Below are 18,922 nucleotides of genomic sequence, written 5' to 3'. Positions count from 1 at the left end.
ACACACATCTTCTAACAGGTAAGCTAATAATACTTTCCAGGCAACTGAACCAGTACAGCTTATTTCCACAGCAAATGATTAATGCTGCCATATTTAAAAAGAAAAAAAAAAACACATAAAAAAAATAACACAACCACCCACATGTTTAATTTCAATATTCAGTAAACTATCTAGTTATATGGAAGGTTAAAAAATAATGGCACTACTTTAAAAGTAGCTATAACATAAGGAAGCCATAACAAAATAAGATGAAAATTCTAAGACTGCACTAGATACCAGGTTACACTCACTCAGAAAAAAAAAAAAAAAATTCATTTGGCCATACTCAAGTACAAATCAGCATTATTTCATTAAAAGTTATGATAACTCACACAGAAAAAAAAGTCAACATAACTCATTCAATGAAGAGATTTATTTTTTTTTAAGATTTTATTTATTTATTCATGAGAGACAAAGGAGAGAGGCAGAGACATAGGTAGAGGGAGAGGCAGGCTCCCTGCAAGGAGCCCAATGTGGGACACACACACACACACACACACACACACACACACACACACACAGACTTGATCCCAGGATCCTGAGCCAAAGGCAGACGTTGAGACCACTCAGCCACCCAGGCACCCCAATGAATATATTTAAACAGCTTTTCATCTTAGCCCTTCCTATAAGGGCACAATCACAATAACATTATTATTTACTGATGGTATTCCCTCATCTTCTAGGGTTTATCACAAAAAGAATTAAAAACTGCCTAGTTAAAAGATCACTGTTATTTTTACTTTAATTATCTTATCATTTCTCATCAGGACCAGGGAAAAATCTAACTAAGGATCTAGTAAAAGAGAAATCTGCAGCTAAAGATTGACAGAGAAATGTGATGACCTGGTAGTGGGAGATACCTTGAGAGGATTGACAGAACAACAGACAATGAAATTACATTTCTCAGTCAGTGCCAATATTTTGAGAAACAGATGTACAAGATCTTCTCAGGTGTTAAATTATGTGGAGAAGCAACAGAAAAACTTAAAATAAGACTAATTAGTAGAAATGCATCAAAGCATTAATTCTACTGGACATAACAGCAAAAGAATATTCTCTAGGCTGAGATTTGTGCGTTAATTCATGTATTACATAAATATTTCGTAAGCATTTATTTTGGGCAACTCACTACACGGATATAATGAAAATACACATTACACTAACCCGTCTTCTAAGAATTTATACTTTAACAGATATCCTTATACATGACTCTTACCCAGTGGAAACTTCTATCATACCATTTATTATATTACAGTGTAGCTATTTTTTTCTTTTTTCTAACTGTGGTCTCCTTATAGACAAGGAGCATGTCTGAACTAGCTTGATATTGCCTTTAGCTAGCCCAGTGCCTGACACAATAGGCATATAATAAATTTGTTTAATTGCTCTCTCAGTTGTGTGCTAAAAACCACTGCAACCCAGATATATATTTTCCAGACAACAGTCAAATCAGCTGCAAGCAAGTCAGTTGCAGTTTTGATAATCATTTGCAAGGTTTCTAAAGAATACAGATATGACTGAGAAGTCAAAAAAAACTAGCAGGACTATCTATAGAGAAGTTATCCCAAATCCTAGCAGACTTAATTATAGCTAAGATTACAGAAGTTGCTTGTATAAAGTTTCAACTGATTAAATGCATTAAGCAGTGAAAATTTTCCAGGTGATATAGTTTCTTTTCCTGGAATAGATTAAAAAATAAAAACGTGCTATTCAAGATTTCTATCTGCTTATGTACTTACATGAAATGAATCTGAACTCAAGGATCTATTAAACACAAAATGTGGGGCTGTATTCTCAGGTCAATGGGAGTCTACAACTATATCCTTTCAGTCTTCAAGAATGCTTACTCTACTGCTACCAGTCATGACTTTTCAAAATCCAAAGGAGATATTATTCACAGATAACATTTTTAGCTAGGGCTTATTTATACAAAATTCCTGCAGTAAGAGAGAAAATCTTGAACCTTACCACAAAGAGTAAGGCTACTTCTGAACAAGTTCCTGAATTGTCTCTCTCACAAGTTTAGAGTGTAATACCAACTGTATGACAATAGGCAACTCAGATACACTGCTTAGGAAGAACACTGGCTGGTTTTGGTGAGATATACCCATAAAATGTTAGTCAAATGATAAGAGAAACTGTCTAGGTTAACCACTGTAGATTCTCTCATCTGTACCTTATACTTCACAAAATTTTTTTTAATACGGGGGAAAACTACTTTGTTTCCAGAATAATGGTATGTTTTCAATATACAACAAAATAAAAATCAACTTCAAGTTTTCCACCATATCTACCTTTGAATTATTGAACTGAGAAATAAAAGATGTTGTGATGATTTTTCCCCTGAGGTTTGGCTGAGGTTATTTTACCATACATATCAACTTTGAAATTGCACTTACACATCGAGGCCTTATAGTCACTGAGAACATACTATACTTTCCACTCACTCAATATTAGAAAGGAAGAGTATAAGGAGATAAAAATATAGTAGAGCAAATACAATCTGATTTCATTTGTGCAGAAATAATATACTTTTAATGTGTATATATAAAAATGCTTATAGTGGGTATATTTTGGTTAACAGGATTTTAAAAAGGATTTCTATTTTTTAATTTCTATTTCTTCTTTGTAAAAAGTGTTCTGCACTTTTCAAATATCTGCCTTTATGGTCAGCAAAATAAATATAACTTTCAAATAGAGTGGCCAATTATAATAACAACACACTAAGCTTCAATACTATCAATGATAAACCATAACTAACCACCTACCACACAGTATTCCACTTTTCTTCAATAAGTAGTCTTTTCTAAATGTACTAATTTTTTCCTTTACAGTTGCTTTTTTTTTTAAGATGTTATTTATTTATTCATGACAGACACAGAGACAGAGAAAGGCAGAGACACAGGCAGAGGGAGAAAGCAGGCTCCATGCAGGGAGCCCGACGTGGGACTCGATCCCGGGTCTCCAGGATCACACACCAGGCTGAAGGCAGCGCTAAACCACTGAGCCACCGGGACGCCCCTACAGTTGCTTTTAACCATTAAATCCTGAAGGCTATTCTATTTGAAGGACACAAACTCAAATAACTATCTGATATGGCCAGTCCAATGTCATTGCTGGGAAAAAGTGAGATAAAAACATGCTCAGCCAAAGAAAAATGACACAATGACCCTTTCAAGGTTTTATTTTTGCTCTCCTCAAATCATATTATTTCCAAAAGTGACTATATTATTACACTAACATGTATGAACATGAGAGTTTAGTTACATTTCGATGTAATAATAAGCTCTTTGCCATTAGAAATTGTATCTTGTTCTATTAAAAAGTCCCAGAGGGAGGGGGGTAGGGGATGAGCAAAAATAGATGAAGAGGATTATAACTTGCAGATATAAAATAAATAATTCCTGGAGATACAAACTACTGCATAGAGAATATTATCAATAATATCGTAAAGATGTTGCGTGACAACATGTAGTGACTACACTTATGGTGAACATTTCAAAATGTACAGAATTATCTGTATGTTGCATACCTGAAACCAGTAATAACATTATATGTCAACTATACGTTAAAAACTGCTTTAAAAGTCCTAGAATCCATTCTAATACTTCCAAAATACGCTGAAAAAACTCAAGAGGAAACCAAAAGTAGATTTATATGTATTACCACAGAGGGAAAATTCTTTCAGAATTTTTTATATAAAGGAAATATTTGGTAGAGATGATATTTACAACTAAAAATATTGAGGGGAACAAAAGGAAGGGTGGAGGAAGTGTAGCAGCAGAGGAGGAAGAAGAGAAGGGCAAAAAGAAGAGAAAGAATTCTCCTTCTTAAAAAGTCTGGGTGTGAAATGTCTAAGTTCCTATCCTCTAACATACAAATTTATCTATGACTACTAGCAACTTCTTCCCTTTCTCTTGACACCCAAAAGTGTCCTTACAACTTTTCAAAGCCCCATTCTATCTCTAACAGAATTTTGTTTCACTTTCTTCCCCCACACAGTGATAGCTCCCAAATCTCTATTTTTAGCTGGGACCTTTCTTTGGAACTTCAGCCCTATATAGTGTACATGGGATACCTCACAGGACCTCAAACTCAGTATGGCCAGAACTAAACTTCATCATCATTCCAGCAAAGCACTGTTTCTCCACCAGTTCTCCCTCCTGCGGTAAATGGCATTGTCACTCAGAAACTTTAGAAATATGCTTAGATTCCACCTTCTCTTTCAGCCTTCATCTTCAACTAATTACTAATTCCTGTCAATTCTACTTTCTTAACACTTCCTATATGCCAAACACTACCACTACCCTCATTCCAAGCCTCAGTAACCCTCCTCAACAACTGTAATAGCTACCTCACTGGCCCCTCTGCTCTAATCTTACCCTCTAGTGATCTGTCTTACTAGTACCCGAGTAACTTTACTAAAATACAAGTCTGATCAAACTCCTTTGCTTTAAATCTTCAATATTTCCAAATCACAAGACAAAATCTGAAAGTGGCTACAAGACACAGAATGCCCTTAACGATCTAACCCCCGCTCTCTGCCTCCTGCTCTACTCAGCTACTCCACTTTAGCCAAAACAGACCACTTGTACTTTTACAAGGACGCTGTTCCCTTTGCCTGCACAGGAATCTGTAGTCAGTGCTACATTCTTATTCTACCACGTTCCACTACACCTACCATGCCCCTAGGAACCCTTAACTGACTAGACATGTCTGTTTACCCCTACCAGACATAACTTTCTTGAGGGTAGGGACTGTGTCTCATCATTTTATTTTCAGGGCCTAATACAATGCTTGCTACAACTCAAAAAAGAATTCAGAAGTAAATAAACTTAAGAAGTAAATAAATAAGTCTATGAAAATCTATACCTTTTAACAAAATATGTGGTATGACTAGCCTCAAATAAGACTGAAAGGGAAGTATGAATCCTAAAAAAAACTATTAAGAATTACGTAGTTATAAAGCATGGAACATTTTAGAGGATCTAGAAATCAGATAGTGAAAGATGGTTTGAATGGGGTAAAAACTATATCTTAGTTTTTAAGATTTTACTTATTTATTTGAGAGAAAAAAGAAAGTCCGTGAGTGGAGGGGAGAGGCAGAAGGAGAGGGAGAAGAAGCAGGCCCCCACTGAGCAGGGAGCCCTACATGGGGCTCCATCCCAGGACCCTGGGATCATGAGCTGAAGGCAGATGCTTAACCAACTGAGCCACCAAGGGGTCCCTAAAATCTGTATTTTGGGAAAAAAAAAACTTAATAGAAAGCACTTAGGTATAGGTAAGAAAGTCCTTTTTAAAATATCAAAGATTGCTGACGCACAAAAACCAAAAGCAAAAAAACCTGACAAAGTCTATGTAATAAATTCAACTTAGTTTTTAAAATTCAAGGAGAGAATAAAACTGGATCAAACTGCTATTTCAACAACAAATAAAAACTGCTTTAATTATGTGAGAGGAGGGGGAGGGGCAAGATGACGGAAGAGCAGGGTCTCCAAATCACCTGTCCTCAACAAATTATCTAGAAAACTTTCAAATCATCCTGAAAATCTACGAATTCGGCCTGGGATTTAAAGAGAGACCAGCTGGAATGCTGCAGTGAGAAGAGTTCGCGCCTCTATCAAGGTACGAAGACGGGGAAAAAGAAATAAAGGCAACAAAAGGCCTCCAAGGGGGAGGGGCCCCGCGAGGAGCCGGGCTGAGGCCGGGGCGAGTGTCCCCAGGACAGGAGAGCCCGTCCCGGAGGAGCAGGAGCTGCACCAACCTTCCCCGCGGAAAGGGGCCCGCAGGGAGTTAGAGCAGGACCCAGGAGGGCGGGGATGCCCTCGGGCTCCCGGGGACACTAACAGGCACCTGCGCCCCGGGGAGAGCCCCACACCCCGGGCCGAGCTCCCTAAGGGCTGCAGCACGCACGGGGGGACCCGGAGCAGCTCGGAGGGGTTTGAGCGGCGGCTCCACGGAGGGGGCTGCGGGCCGGGAGCGCGAATCCAACAGCTCAGGCCCCGGAGCACAGGGCGCCGGGACACAGCCCAGGATCCGGCCTCCCCCGGGACAGGCAGAGGCTGGGAGGGCCCAGGACAGCGAGGACGCTCCTGCCCCGAGCTGAGCAGATCAGCGGCCCCGCCCGGGAGCCCGCAGGCCCTGCAGACGGAGAGCCCCGGAGTTACTGCGGGAGCTGACTCCAGGGCTGCCAGAGCTGCCCCCGCCACTGTGGCTTCCTCCCGGGGCCTCACGGGGTGAACAACCCCCACTGAGCCCTGCACCAGACAGGGGCAGAGCAGCTCCCCCAAGTGCTAACACCTGAAAATCAGCACAGCAGGCCCCTCCCCCAGAAGACCAGCGACACGGACCAGTTCCAGAGGAAGTCAAGGGACTTAAAGTATACAGAATCGGAAGATACTCCCCCGTGTTTTGTTTTTTGGTTTTTGTTTTGTTTTGTGCTTTTTTTTCTTTCTTTCTTCTTGATTTCTGATTGCTTCCCCCACCCCACCCCCTTTTTCTCCTTTCTTTTTCTTTCTCTTTTTTCCCCTTCTTTTTCCTTCTTTCTTTTTTCTTTTTCTCTTTTCTTTCCTTCTCTCTCTTTTTCTACTTTTCCCAGTACAACTTGTTTTTGGCCACTCTGCACTGAGCAAAATGACTAGAAGGAAAACCTCACCTCAAAAAAAAGAATCAGAAACAGCCCTCTCTCCCACAGAGTTACAAAATCTGGGTTACAATTCAATGTCAGAAAGCCAATTCAGAAGCACTATTATACAGCTACTAGTGGCTCTAGAAAAAACCATAAAGGACTCAAGAGACTTCATGACTGCAAAATTTAGATCCAATCAGGCAGAAATTAAAAATCAATTAAATGAGATGCAATCCAAGCTAGAAGTCCTAACAACAGGCTTAACGAGGTGGAAGAACGAGTGAGTGACATAGAAGACAAGTTGATGGCAAAGAGAGAAACTGAGGAAAAAAGAGACAGGCAATTAAAAGACCATGAGGATAGATTAAGGGAAATAAATGACAGCCTGAGGAAGAAAAACCTACGTTTAATTGGGGTTCCCGAGGGCGCCGAAAGGGACAGAGGGCCAGAATATGTATTTGAACAAATCCTAGCTGAAAACGTTCCTAATCTGGGAAGGGAAACATGCATTCAGATCCAGGAAATAGAGAGATCCCCCCCTAAAATCAACAAAAACCGTTCAACACCTCGACATTTAATAGTGAAGCTTGCAAATTCCAAAGAAGATCCTTAAGGCAGCAAGAGAAAAAAAGTCCCTGACTTTTACGGGGAGGAATATCTGGGTAACAGCAGATCTCTCCACACAGACCTGGCAGGCCAGAAAGGGCTGGCAGGATATATTCAGGGTCCTAAATGAGAAGAACATGCAACCAAGAATACTTTATCCAGCAAGGCTCTCATTCAAAATGGAAGGAGAGATAAAGAGCTTCCAAGACAGGCAGCAGCTGAAAGAATGTGTGACCTCCAAACCAGCTCTGCAAGAAGTTTTAAGGGGGACTCTTAAAATTCCCCTTTAAGAAGTTCGGTGGAACAATCCACAAAAACAAGGACTGAATAGATATGATGACACTAAACTCATATCTCTCAATAGTAACTCTGAACGTGAACGGGCTTAATGACCACATCAAAAGGGGCAGGGTTTCAGACTGGATAAAAAAGCAGGACCCATCTATTTGCTGTCTACAAGAGACTCATTTTAGACAGAAGGACACCTACAACCTGAAAATAAAAGGTTGGAGAACCATTTACCATTCAAATGGTCCTCAAAAGAAAGCAGGGGTTGCCATCCTTATATCAGATAAATTAAAATTTACCCCAAAGACTATAGTGAGAGATGAAGAGGCTCACTATCTCATACTCAAAGGATCTATCCAACAAGAGGACTTAACAATCCTCAATATATATGTCCCGAATGTGGGAGCTGCCAAATATTTAAACCAATTAATAACCAAACTCAAGAAATACTTTGATAATAATACACTTACACTTGGTGACTTCAATCTAGCTCTTTCTACCCTCGATAGGTCTTCTAAGCACATCTCCAAAGAAACGAGAGCTTTAAATGATACACTGGACCAGATGGATTTCACAGATATCTACAGAACTTTACATCCAAACTCAACTGAATACACATTCTTCTCAAGTGCACATGGAACTTTCTCCAGAATAGACCACGTACTGGGTCACAAATCGGGTCTGAACCGATACCAAAAGATCGGGATAGTCCCCTGTATATTCTCAGACCATAATGCCTTGAAATTAGAACTTAATCACAACAAGAAGTTTGGAAGGACCACAAACACGTGGAGGTTAAGGACCATCCTGCTAAAAGATGAAAAGGTCAACCAGGAAATTAAGGAATATTTAAAAAGATTCATGGAAACTAATGAGAATGAAGATACAACTGTTCAAAATCTTTGGGATGCAGCAAAAGCAGTCCTGAGGGGGAAATACATCGCAATACAAGCATCCATTCAAAAACTGGAAAGATCTCAAATTCAAAAGCTCACCTTACACATAAAGGAACTAGAGAAAAAGCAACAAATAGACCCCACCCCCAGCAGAAGAAGACAGTTAATTAAAATTCGAGCAGAACTAAATGAAATCGAGACCAAAAGAACTGTGGAACAGATCAACAGAACCAGGAGTTGGTTCTTTGAAAGAATTAATAAGATAGATAAACCATTAGCCAACCTTATTAAAAGGAAGAGAGAGAAGACTCAAATTAATAAAATCATGAATGAGAAAGGAGAGATCACTACCAACACCAAGGAAATACAAACGATTTTAAAAACATATTATGAATAGCTGTACGCCAATAAATTAGGAAATCTAGAAGAAATGGACGCATTCCTAGAAAGCCACAAACTACCAAAACTGGAGCAGGAAGAAATAGAAAACCTGAACAGGCCAATAACCAGGAAGGAAATTGAAGCAGTCATCAAAAACCTCCCGAGACACAAGAGTCCAGGGCCAGATGGCTTCCCAGGGGAATTCTATCAAACGTTTAAAGAAGAAATCATACCTATTCTACTAAAGCTTTCGGAAAGATAGAAAGAGATGGAGTACTTCCAAATTCGTTCTATGAGGCCAGCATCACCTTAATTCCGAAACCAGACAAAGACCCCACCAAAAAGGAGAATTACAGACCAATATCCCTGATGAACATGGATGCAAAAATTCTCAACAAGATACTAGCCAATAGGATCCAACAACACATTAAGAAAATTATTCACCATGACCAAGTAGGATTTATCCCCGGGACACAAGGCTGGTTCAACACTCGTAAAACCATCAATGTGATTCATCATATCAGCAAGAGAAAAACCAAGAACCATATGATACTCTCATTAGATGCAGAGAAAGCATTTGACAAAATACAACATCCATTCCTGATCAAAACCCTTCAGAGTGTTGGGATAGAGGGAACTTTCCTCGACATCTTAAAAGCCATTTACGAAAAGCCCACAGCAAATATCATTCTCAATGGGGAAGCACTGGGAGCCTTTCCCCTAAGATCAGGAACAAGACAGGGAGGTCCACTCTCACCACTGCTGTTCAACATAGTTCTGGAAGTCCTCGCCTCAGCAATCAGACAACAAAAAGACATTAAAGGCATTCAAATTGGCAAAGAAGAAGTCAAACTCTCCCTCTTCGCCGATGACATGATACTCTACAGAGAAAACCCAAAAGACTCCACCGCAAGATTGCTAAGAACTCATACAGCAATTTGGTAGCGTGGCAGGATACAAAATCAATGCCCAGAAATCAATGGCATTTCTATACACTAACAATGAGACTGAAGAAAGAGAAATTAAGGAGTCAATCCCATTTACAATTGCACCCAAAAGCATAAGATACCTAGGAATAAACCTAACCAAAGAGGTAAAAGATCTATACCCTAAAAACTATAGAACGCTTCTGAAAGAAATTGAGGAAGACACAAAGAGATGGAAAAATATTCTATGCTCATGGATTGGCAGAATTAATATTGTGAAAATGTCAATGTTACCCAGGGCAATTTACACGTTTAATGCAATCCCTATCAAAATACCATGGACTTTCTTCAGAGAGTTAGAACAAATTATTTTAAGATTTGTGTGGAATCAGAAAAGACCCCGAATAGCCAGAGGAATTTTAAAAAAGAAAACCATAGCTGGGGGCATCACAATGCCAGATTTCAGGTTGTACTACAAAGCTGTGGTCATCAAGACAGTGTGGTACTGGCACAAAAACAGACACATAGATCAATGGAACACAATAGAGAACCCAGAAGTGGACCCTGAAATGTATGGTCATCTAATATTCGATAAAGGAGGAAAGACTATCCATTGGAAGAAAGACAGCCTCTTCAATAAATGGTGCTGGGAAAATTGGACATCCACATGCAGAAGAATGAAACTGGACCACTCTCTTACACCATACACAAAGATAAACTCAAAATGGATGAGAGATCTAAATGTGAGACAAGAGTCCATCAAAATCATAGAAGAGAACACAGGCAACACCCTTTTTGAACTCGGCCACAGTAACTTCTTGCAAGATACATCCACAAAGGCAAAAGAAACAAAAGCAAAAATGAACTATTGGGACTTCATCAAGATAAGAAGCTTTTGCACAGCAAAGGATACAGTCAACAAAACTAAAAGACAACCTACAGAATGGGAGAAGATATTTGCAAATGACATATCAGATAAAGGGCTAGTTTCCAAAATCGATAAAGAACTTATTAAACTCAACACCAAAGAAACAAACAATCCAATCATGAAATGGGCAAAAGACATGAAGAGAAATCTCACAGAGGAAGACATGGACATGGCCAACATGCACATGAGAAAATGCTCTGGATCTCTTGCCATCAGGGAAATACAAATCAAAACCACAATGAGATACCACCTCACACCAGTGAGAATGGGGAAAGTTAACAAGGCAGGAAACAACAAATGTTGGAGAGGATGCAGAGAAAAGGGAACCCTCTTACACTGTTGGTGGGAATGTGAACTATTGCAGCCACTCTGGAAAACTGTGTGGAGGTTCCTCAAAGAGTTAAAAATAGACCTGCCCTACGACCCAGCAATTGCACTGCTGGGGATTTACCCCAAAGATTCAGATGCAATGAAACGTCGGGACACCTGCACCCCGATGTTTCTATCAGCAATGGCCACAATAGCCAAACTGTGGAAGGAGCCTTGGTGTCCATCGAAAGATGAATGGATAAAGAAGATGTGGTTTATGTATACAATGGAATATTACTCAGCAATTAGAAACGACAAATACCCACCATTTGCTTCAACGTGGATGGAACTGGAGGGTATTATGCTGAGTGAAATAAGTCAATCGGAGAAGGACAAACAGTGTATGTTCTCATTCATTTGGGGAATATAAATAATAGTGAAAGGGAATATAAAGGAAGGGAAAAGAAATGTTGGGAAATACCAGGAAGGGAGACAGAACATAAAGACTTCTAACCCTGGGAAACGAACTAGGGGTGGTGAAAGGGGAGGAGGGCGGGTGTTGGAGGGGAATGGGTGACGGGCACTGAGGTGGACACTTGAAGGGATGAGCACTGGGTGTTTTTCTGTATGTTGGTAAATTGAACACCAATAAAAATTAATTTAAAAAAAAATAAAATGTTTAACAAGCATTAAAAAAAAATTATGGGAGAGGAAAGAAGTAGGAGAGAAAAAAAAAACTCAGTGAAAAGAAGCAAAGTGACAGCCACATGTGTAGGAGGAACAATAGAGGAACAACTGAAAAGAGAAGGAAAGAACTGATGTAAAAGAGTAGCATCTGGAGCAGAACTGGTTGAAAGGAAAAAAACACTACCATTTCTCACCTGCCCTCAAATTCCCCTCACCTCAAGCCCTGAAGGCCTCATCTCTTCTTTGGTGTCAGTCCTTTCAGTCATGCAAATGCCTGCCAAAAACACCACCTGGAAGTTTCAGTCCCCACCCACACCCTAACCCACAGCATTCTGAGTGCTTCTGCATAAAGACATCTGGGCACTTCTTCCCCTCTCGTCCTATCATCTCACAGATTTTCCAGAAGTTTTATTTCCTTGGACATAAAGTATTTATTAATAAATTGAAGAGTTCCTTGAAAAGTAACTCAAATTCATTTGCACCTACACAACGCCTTATTTGCACCTTGTTTGCACCTAACCTGATATACTTGTAACTACTTATGACACTTATTAACTCACAAAATCCTCCTACAACCCTGTGAGGTGGATGTTCTCTTCATTTCATAGATGACAAAATAGGCACAGATAAGTCAACTAACTTTCCCAGCATCACACAACTAGTATTTTTAATGGTGAGTGTTTGAGCCTGTGCAATTTGACTCCACTGTCCATGTTCTTAATCACTGTACCCTGTTCCCTGACGTGTCAGTACTGATGGAAAACTCTCTACTAGATAAGCTTACATGAAAAAGATGAGCTTGCTAGCTTTAAGTAGAAGAAAGGAGTCAGTAAAGAAGGCACACTAAAGGACAGTGGAGAGAAAGGAACTAAAGGAAGAACCCAAGAGAAAGATATTTGAAGACAGTTGACTAAAAGGCTGAGGAAGTTCATACAATCACTTTTACTCTATGAACCAGGAAGCAAGTCATCCGCTGAGCATAAGGTGAGAAGAATCCCATAGTAATGATTAAGGACAGTGGTGTACTTTCTATCTTGGCTGCTATTTTCAAATAGCAAAATATTTGCATGATAGCCCCTCTGTACATGTATAAACGTTTCCAAGGCAGAGTTTTAAGATACCAGTTTATTTTTTTTTTTAATTTTTTTTAAATTTTATTTATTTATTCATAGAGACACAGAGGGAGAGAGGGGCTGAGGAACAGGCAGAGGGAGAAGCAGGCTCCATGCAGGGAGCCCAATGTGGGACTCGATCCAGCGTCTCCAGGATCACCCCAGGCTGCAGGCGGCGCTAAACCGCTGTGCCACCGGGGCTGCCCAAGATACCAGTTTAGTAAAAAAAAGCAATAGACTTTAATCATTTATGAGAAAGAAAACCATTTTTAAATGCCTATATTTAGAAAAAAGCAATACACATGAACCATTTATAGTAAAGGTACCCTTTTAAAAATGTCTATATGTCTTTTGTTAGAAATACGAACTACACCTACAATACAGAAAAAATATATATGAAATAACATTACAGTCTTGAAATATATTAATACTTAAAAGAAGGGAATATCCTAATAGTTTGTCTAATACCATACATGTTTTTATAATACCAATTAGCTTATATATCTCTGGTAAAGAGAAGTATTATAGCAGAACAATGTAGAAGTTTGGTTGCTTCATATGTAATTTTTCTCATAGGCAAGGGGAGCCAAAGTAGCAAGAGTACAATTATATTCTTAGGCAGAAAAGGCAAAAGCTTTCAGCTAAGCATCTACATAGTCAAGGGCCCTTCTAGTTTTAGTTCTAGAAAAATAAAAATGCATACCTGTACCAAGGGTTCCTTTCCCAGAAGGGAGCACCTCTGGCTTTCTATGGCTCTTGGCTTGTGGTAGTTTGCAATTCTGCTTATGCTCACCTTAATAGCAGCCCACCGACTCAGAGTTCCACTTCTACCTGCAATGGCTCAGTGTCTACAAGCCACTATTCCCACTTTACTGCTTTTGTACATTTTTAAAAGCCCCTAATCAAAACAAACAAACAAAAAGCCCCTAATCTTTCTTCCAGGGCTGCCAAGTACTCACCACTGAGTTACCAATCATTGACTTTGTTAACAACCAGTTATAAAGTTGCAGAGTTTTCCTGGTCGGCCCCAGGCCTGTTTTTACCAATAAGCGCTGTTAATTTTTAGTGCACAATTTTATAAACTGCAAGGTATTTTAGCACTGCAAATATATGTACTATAGCCAAAACATCTGTAGGTTATCCATCCATGTGGAACTTAGTGACTTACCTTTGGAAGCTTGATAGGGGGCTCTTTGGATTCCTCCTCTTCATCACTATCTGATTCTCCACTCTGCACAGAGTTCTTGGATGCAGCTGCTAACGATGTTTCCTTTTTCTGCCATTCCAGAACGCAATGGCGTACATTGCAATAAATATTAAATGCAGAAGGATTGCTATGTAATTTGATATCTGGTATGATTATTGTATTCTCCAAGTTTTCAGACTGAAATAGAAGATATAATATTTCAATTTCATATTCTTTTCCATCATCACCAATTCTCACTTTAAATAAAAATTAAAGATTAAACATGCTAGATGAGTTACAGAAGTCAATAAGTGACACAACAAAGATAATCTAAGTCTACTGATTCAATTTATAGTAAGTACCCTTTCTTCTACATTTCACAAATTTCTACTTAACACAGCAATAACCAAACTGACAAGGGCTGGAGACTGGCAAAGAGTCTAATAGGAATACCCTTTTATCCCATGATAGGAATAGAGCCAACAAAGCTCAACTGTTGTAGTATTACAGAATATTAATTTGGTGCTTTTGTAGGGGACACCAGATGTATATTACAGAGTCTCAATGACCTACTACAAATGTTGAATTAAATTTTTATTTCTTTTAAAAGTGGATTTAGGGACTTCAACAGAAATCAGAACCGAAAAAAAAAAAACCATCTTAATTTTAATCAATTCTTCTATTTTCATTCTCAAATACTGGTAATGTTAGGAAATTAGATTTCTGCAGATTATGGACATATGCTTTCCTGAAGCTCTCTCCTAGCTATCAGTTTTAATAAATACTAAAAATTACATGCTTCATAATTAAAAAAAAAATATTTTATTAATTTATTCATGAGAGACACATAGAGAGGCAGAGACATAGGCAGAGGGAGAATCAGTTCCTGCCTGATGGTAGGACTCAATCCCAGGACCCCAGGATTACAACCTGAGCCAAAAGCAGACACTCAATCACTTGAGCCAGCCACCCAGGCCTCCCTCATGATTGGTAATTTAATTATTAAAACTAGTCAATTTCTGGTTGGGCGCAGTATTTTATTCATCAAACCACAATCGTGCTTTTGAGATCAACATTTAAATTATAAATATACAGAACTGGTTTAAGACATTCTATTAATGCAAGTTCCAAAAAATATCAGAAGTACGCCTCAAATACCAAAACGACTGGTCTCAAAATTCTTCCCTTCTTCCATAAATAATTGGGGGAAAAGTGAAATACTCCTTGTTAGAAAAAAACATAACAAAGTTAATTGACAAATAATGTGTAAGTATGCCTTCCATAGATATTAAAAGCAACCAATTATTAGCAAACCAAATTCAAGAACATATGAAAAAGATAATACATTATGACCAAAAAATCGGCTGTTTACAACACTAGAAAAGGAATCAGTATAATTCCCCATATCAACAAAAATAATTTAAAACACCGACCATATGATTCTCTAAATAAACACAGAATAAGCATTTGAGACAAATCAAACACCTATTCATGATAAAAAAGTGTAAGTAAACTAGGAATAAAAGGAAATGTCCACAACTGGATACAGGGCATCTATGAAACACCCACAGCTAACACAGACTTAATGCCTGCATCCTAAGATGCAAACAAGGAAAAGATACCTATTCTCAGCAATATGATTCAACATTGTACTAGATATGCAGGGTAATAAACCAAGAAAAATGACTACAAGGTATAGTCAGAAAGGAAAAAATATCTACTAAAAAACAAATTTATTTGCAGAAGACATGTAGAGAACCTTAAGATGTCTGAAAAAAGCCACTAGAAAAAAACATGCAGATTTAGCAAAATCATAGGATACCAGATAATATTAAAAAAAAAAGTCAGTGTATTTTTGTACTTAAAATGAACAACTGGAAATTAGAATTTAAAGAATAATAGCAGTAGAGTTACGGACTGATAGATAATACCTGCAAATCACATACCTGACAAAAGACTAGCATGCAAAATATATAAAGAATTTTCAAAACTCAAAAGTAAAAAACATATAAGCAATTCAATTTAGAAAATGGGCAAAAGACATGAATAAGCATATCACCAAAGAAGATATACAGAAGCTAACTAATAAATTCACTATGGTGAGCCACTAGGAAAATGCAAATTAAAACAAAATGAGATATAGTATATAGTATAGTATCAGACTGGCTAGAATAAAAAATAATGACAACACCAAGTGCTGGTAAAGATACAGAGAAACTGGAGAAACTGTACCATTAACTACATTGTTAATGGTAATGTAAAATCATCCAGCCATCCAGAAAAAACCATGGCAGTTTCTTACAAAATTAAATATGTACCTTACAGTACAATCCAGCAACTGAACTGGATTTATACCAAAGAAATAAAAACTTATGTTCATTCAAAAACCAGCACATGAATATTCATAACAGATTCATTCAAAATAACCAAAAACAAGAGACAATTCAGATGTCCTTTAATGGATGTTTTTTTTGTTTGTTTGTTTTTAATTTTTATTTATTTATGATAGTCACACACAGAGAGAGAGAGAGGCAGAGACACAGGCAGAGGGAGAAGCAGGCTCCATGCACCGGGAGCCCGACGTGGGATTCGATCCCAGGTCTCCAAGATCGCGCCCTGGGCCAAAGGCAAGCGCCAAACCACTGCGCCACCCAGGGATCCCTCCTTTAATGGATGAATGGTTAAACAAATCATGGTATATCTTTACCATGGAAAGCTTACTCAGCAATAAAAAGGTATAAACTAATGATATTTGCAACAACTTGGAAAATGTCAAGGGAATTACACTGAGCAGCAAAGGCTAATCCCCATGATTACATTTATATAATATTCTTGAAATGAAAAAATTATAGAAATGGCAAATAGATAAGTGATTGCCGGAAGCTAAGGAGATGGTGTGTGTGTGTGGGGGGGGGGGGATGTCTGTGGCTATTTCAAAAGTAGCAAAAAAGACCCTTGTAATGGAACTCCTATATATTGACTGTGATAATGGTCCACAGATCCATCCACACATGTGATAAAATCGCATAGAGCTAAATATACATACACATACAAACACAAATGAGTACATGTAAAACTGGTGAAATTTTAATAAATTCAGTAGGCTGGGTCAGTATCGATATGTGAAGTTTACTACATTAATTGATGCAATAACTTAGCAATTGGAAAAAACAAATAAGTATACAGGATCGCCGTATTATTTCTTACAACCACATTACTATGATAATCTCAATTTTTTAAAATTTTTCAAGATTCCCATAGTCTGGTTTTCACATAACACCAAAAAGTGGAAAAGGGGTAGAGGTTGAAAATCCAAATGACTATACATCAAGTATATTGAGAATGTTCTCCACTTCCCTCTTTTACTCCAAAAGCAGTAGTAATAAGAAATGATATAGTGAACACATATTATTTACCTGCCCACCCAGCAACATTTTCTGTAGGGTAACTACCCCCTCCCATTTCACATGACCTGCTCATCAAGGTACTCACCTATCACCCATCACAGGGTTATAAACATAACTCAGTCTAACCAAAGTACCCCATCACTAAGGCCAGAGTGATGAAGATCAATCAAAAATCATACCCAAGACTTTCTGCTAGAACTTGCTCAAAGAAAATGAAGCTGGAGCTCCCAGCAGCCTTAGTCCTCAGCCACAGGTAATAAGCCCACACACAAAAGAAAGCAGAAGCAAGAGATAAAGACACAGATTTGATGACATTACTGAATCCCTAGGATCCAGCTGTGTCTCAAGATAGAGCCACTAGATAAATTTCATCCCCTATAATTTTATTTTTTGGTTTACTACTTTAATGTATATTTCTCTCAGTTACAAAATGGCAAGAACACTAATTAACAAGGGTTGGAAACAATTGTCTTTAGAACTTAAAATATGAACTACAGGCCAAGCTAAGCTATTATTGTTTCTTTAACCAGAAGCAGAGCTGTTTAGAAATCATGGTTATGACTCCTCTCTTTCTCCTGTCTTGGCTTCTCGGTACCATTCAAAAGAAAAGACTCTGGTAGAAAGTAAAAATGTTAAAGATTTAATAGAGAAGATTTCTGCATTAGATGGAAAAAAAAAGGATCCTTGCTCTCTATGGTCTCATTTAACTCAAATATTCTATATTGCCTTTTCTTTTGCACAGCCACCCACCATCAAAAGGAGCTCAGAACAATATGGATACACCAAGATTCTCCCTAACTCATGACATGTGCATAGGCCAAATCCAAGTCCCAACTCACAAGCCAATTTTACTCAGTTTGTAGAACATGTAGTCAGAGTGGGGGGAAAAAAAGAGAAGAGAAATGGGTATGGTCTGCCAAAGAACTGATCAAAAATCACATGAATAAATAGTAAATAATTTTCAGCAACCAGATACTAACTTCCAGGCTACTGGCCATGAGAGGCTCCAAAGATGAAACTAACTAGTGTAACCAAGTAATAAAAGGCTTTTTAAAAAATTAAAATAAAAAATAGAAAAATAGTGCTAGTTATACATTTTTAATCTTGGCATTTTTACTCCAATTAGTGTATGAAAAAGTTCTTACTCCCTATAAATTGTCAGCAGTTTTACCTTGCTTCTTGTCTTCACTTTTGACTTGCTCTTCTGTTTTCTTTTCAACTTCTTTTTATTTAAAATTTTCTTATTCCTAAAAGTGGAAAAAAAATTATGAAAGTTCATTATTAGGATATATAAAGCTATGAAAAATACATACTTCCAAAGCAGACATCTGAATATTTCTCCTACAAACTTTCTTTCTCTGAAATCATATACTCTAGATGTACATATAAGATACTAACACACAATGAAGCTACTGAGATAGTAACAATACTGGAAAGCTAAGAAATATACATTAAATGATTTTAAAAATTGAATTTTGCAAATATTTTTATAAAATTAAAAAATGCAAAATGGCACTAAATAAAGTTTT

The 18,922-nt window shown here is 38.0% G+C and overlaps 1 protein-coding gene across 1 annotated transcript in view; it reads right to left on the bottom strand.

Moving 5' to 3' along the window:
• Positions 1-18,922, bottom strand: part of MYCBP2 (MYC binding protein 2) — a 262,243-nt gene that overhangs the window by 215,336 nt on the left and 27,985 nt on the right. The window contains exons 2-3 of the mRNA XM_041731051.1: positions 18,565-18,640; positions 13,969-14,184 (exon numbers count right to left, since the gene is read on the bottom strand). Coding sequence (XP_041586985.1) covers positions 13,969-14,184; positions 18,565-18,640 — 292 coding nt within the window. The remainder of the gene's footprint in view (positions 1-13,968; positions 14,185-18,564; positions 18,641-18,922) is intronic.

The sequence above is a fragment of the Vulpes lagopus genome, chromosome 16 (genome assembly GCF_018345385.1).
Source record: "Vulpes lagopus strain Blue_001 chromosome 16, ASM1834538v1, whole genome shotgun sequence".
Taxonomy (NCBI): Eukaryota; Metazoa; Chordata; class Mammalia; order Carnivora; family Canidae; genus Vulpes; species Vulpes lagopus.
This window is presented reverse-complemented; position numbering and strand designations above follow the sequence as displayed.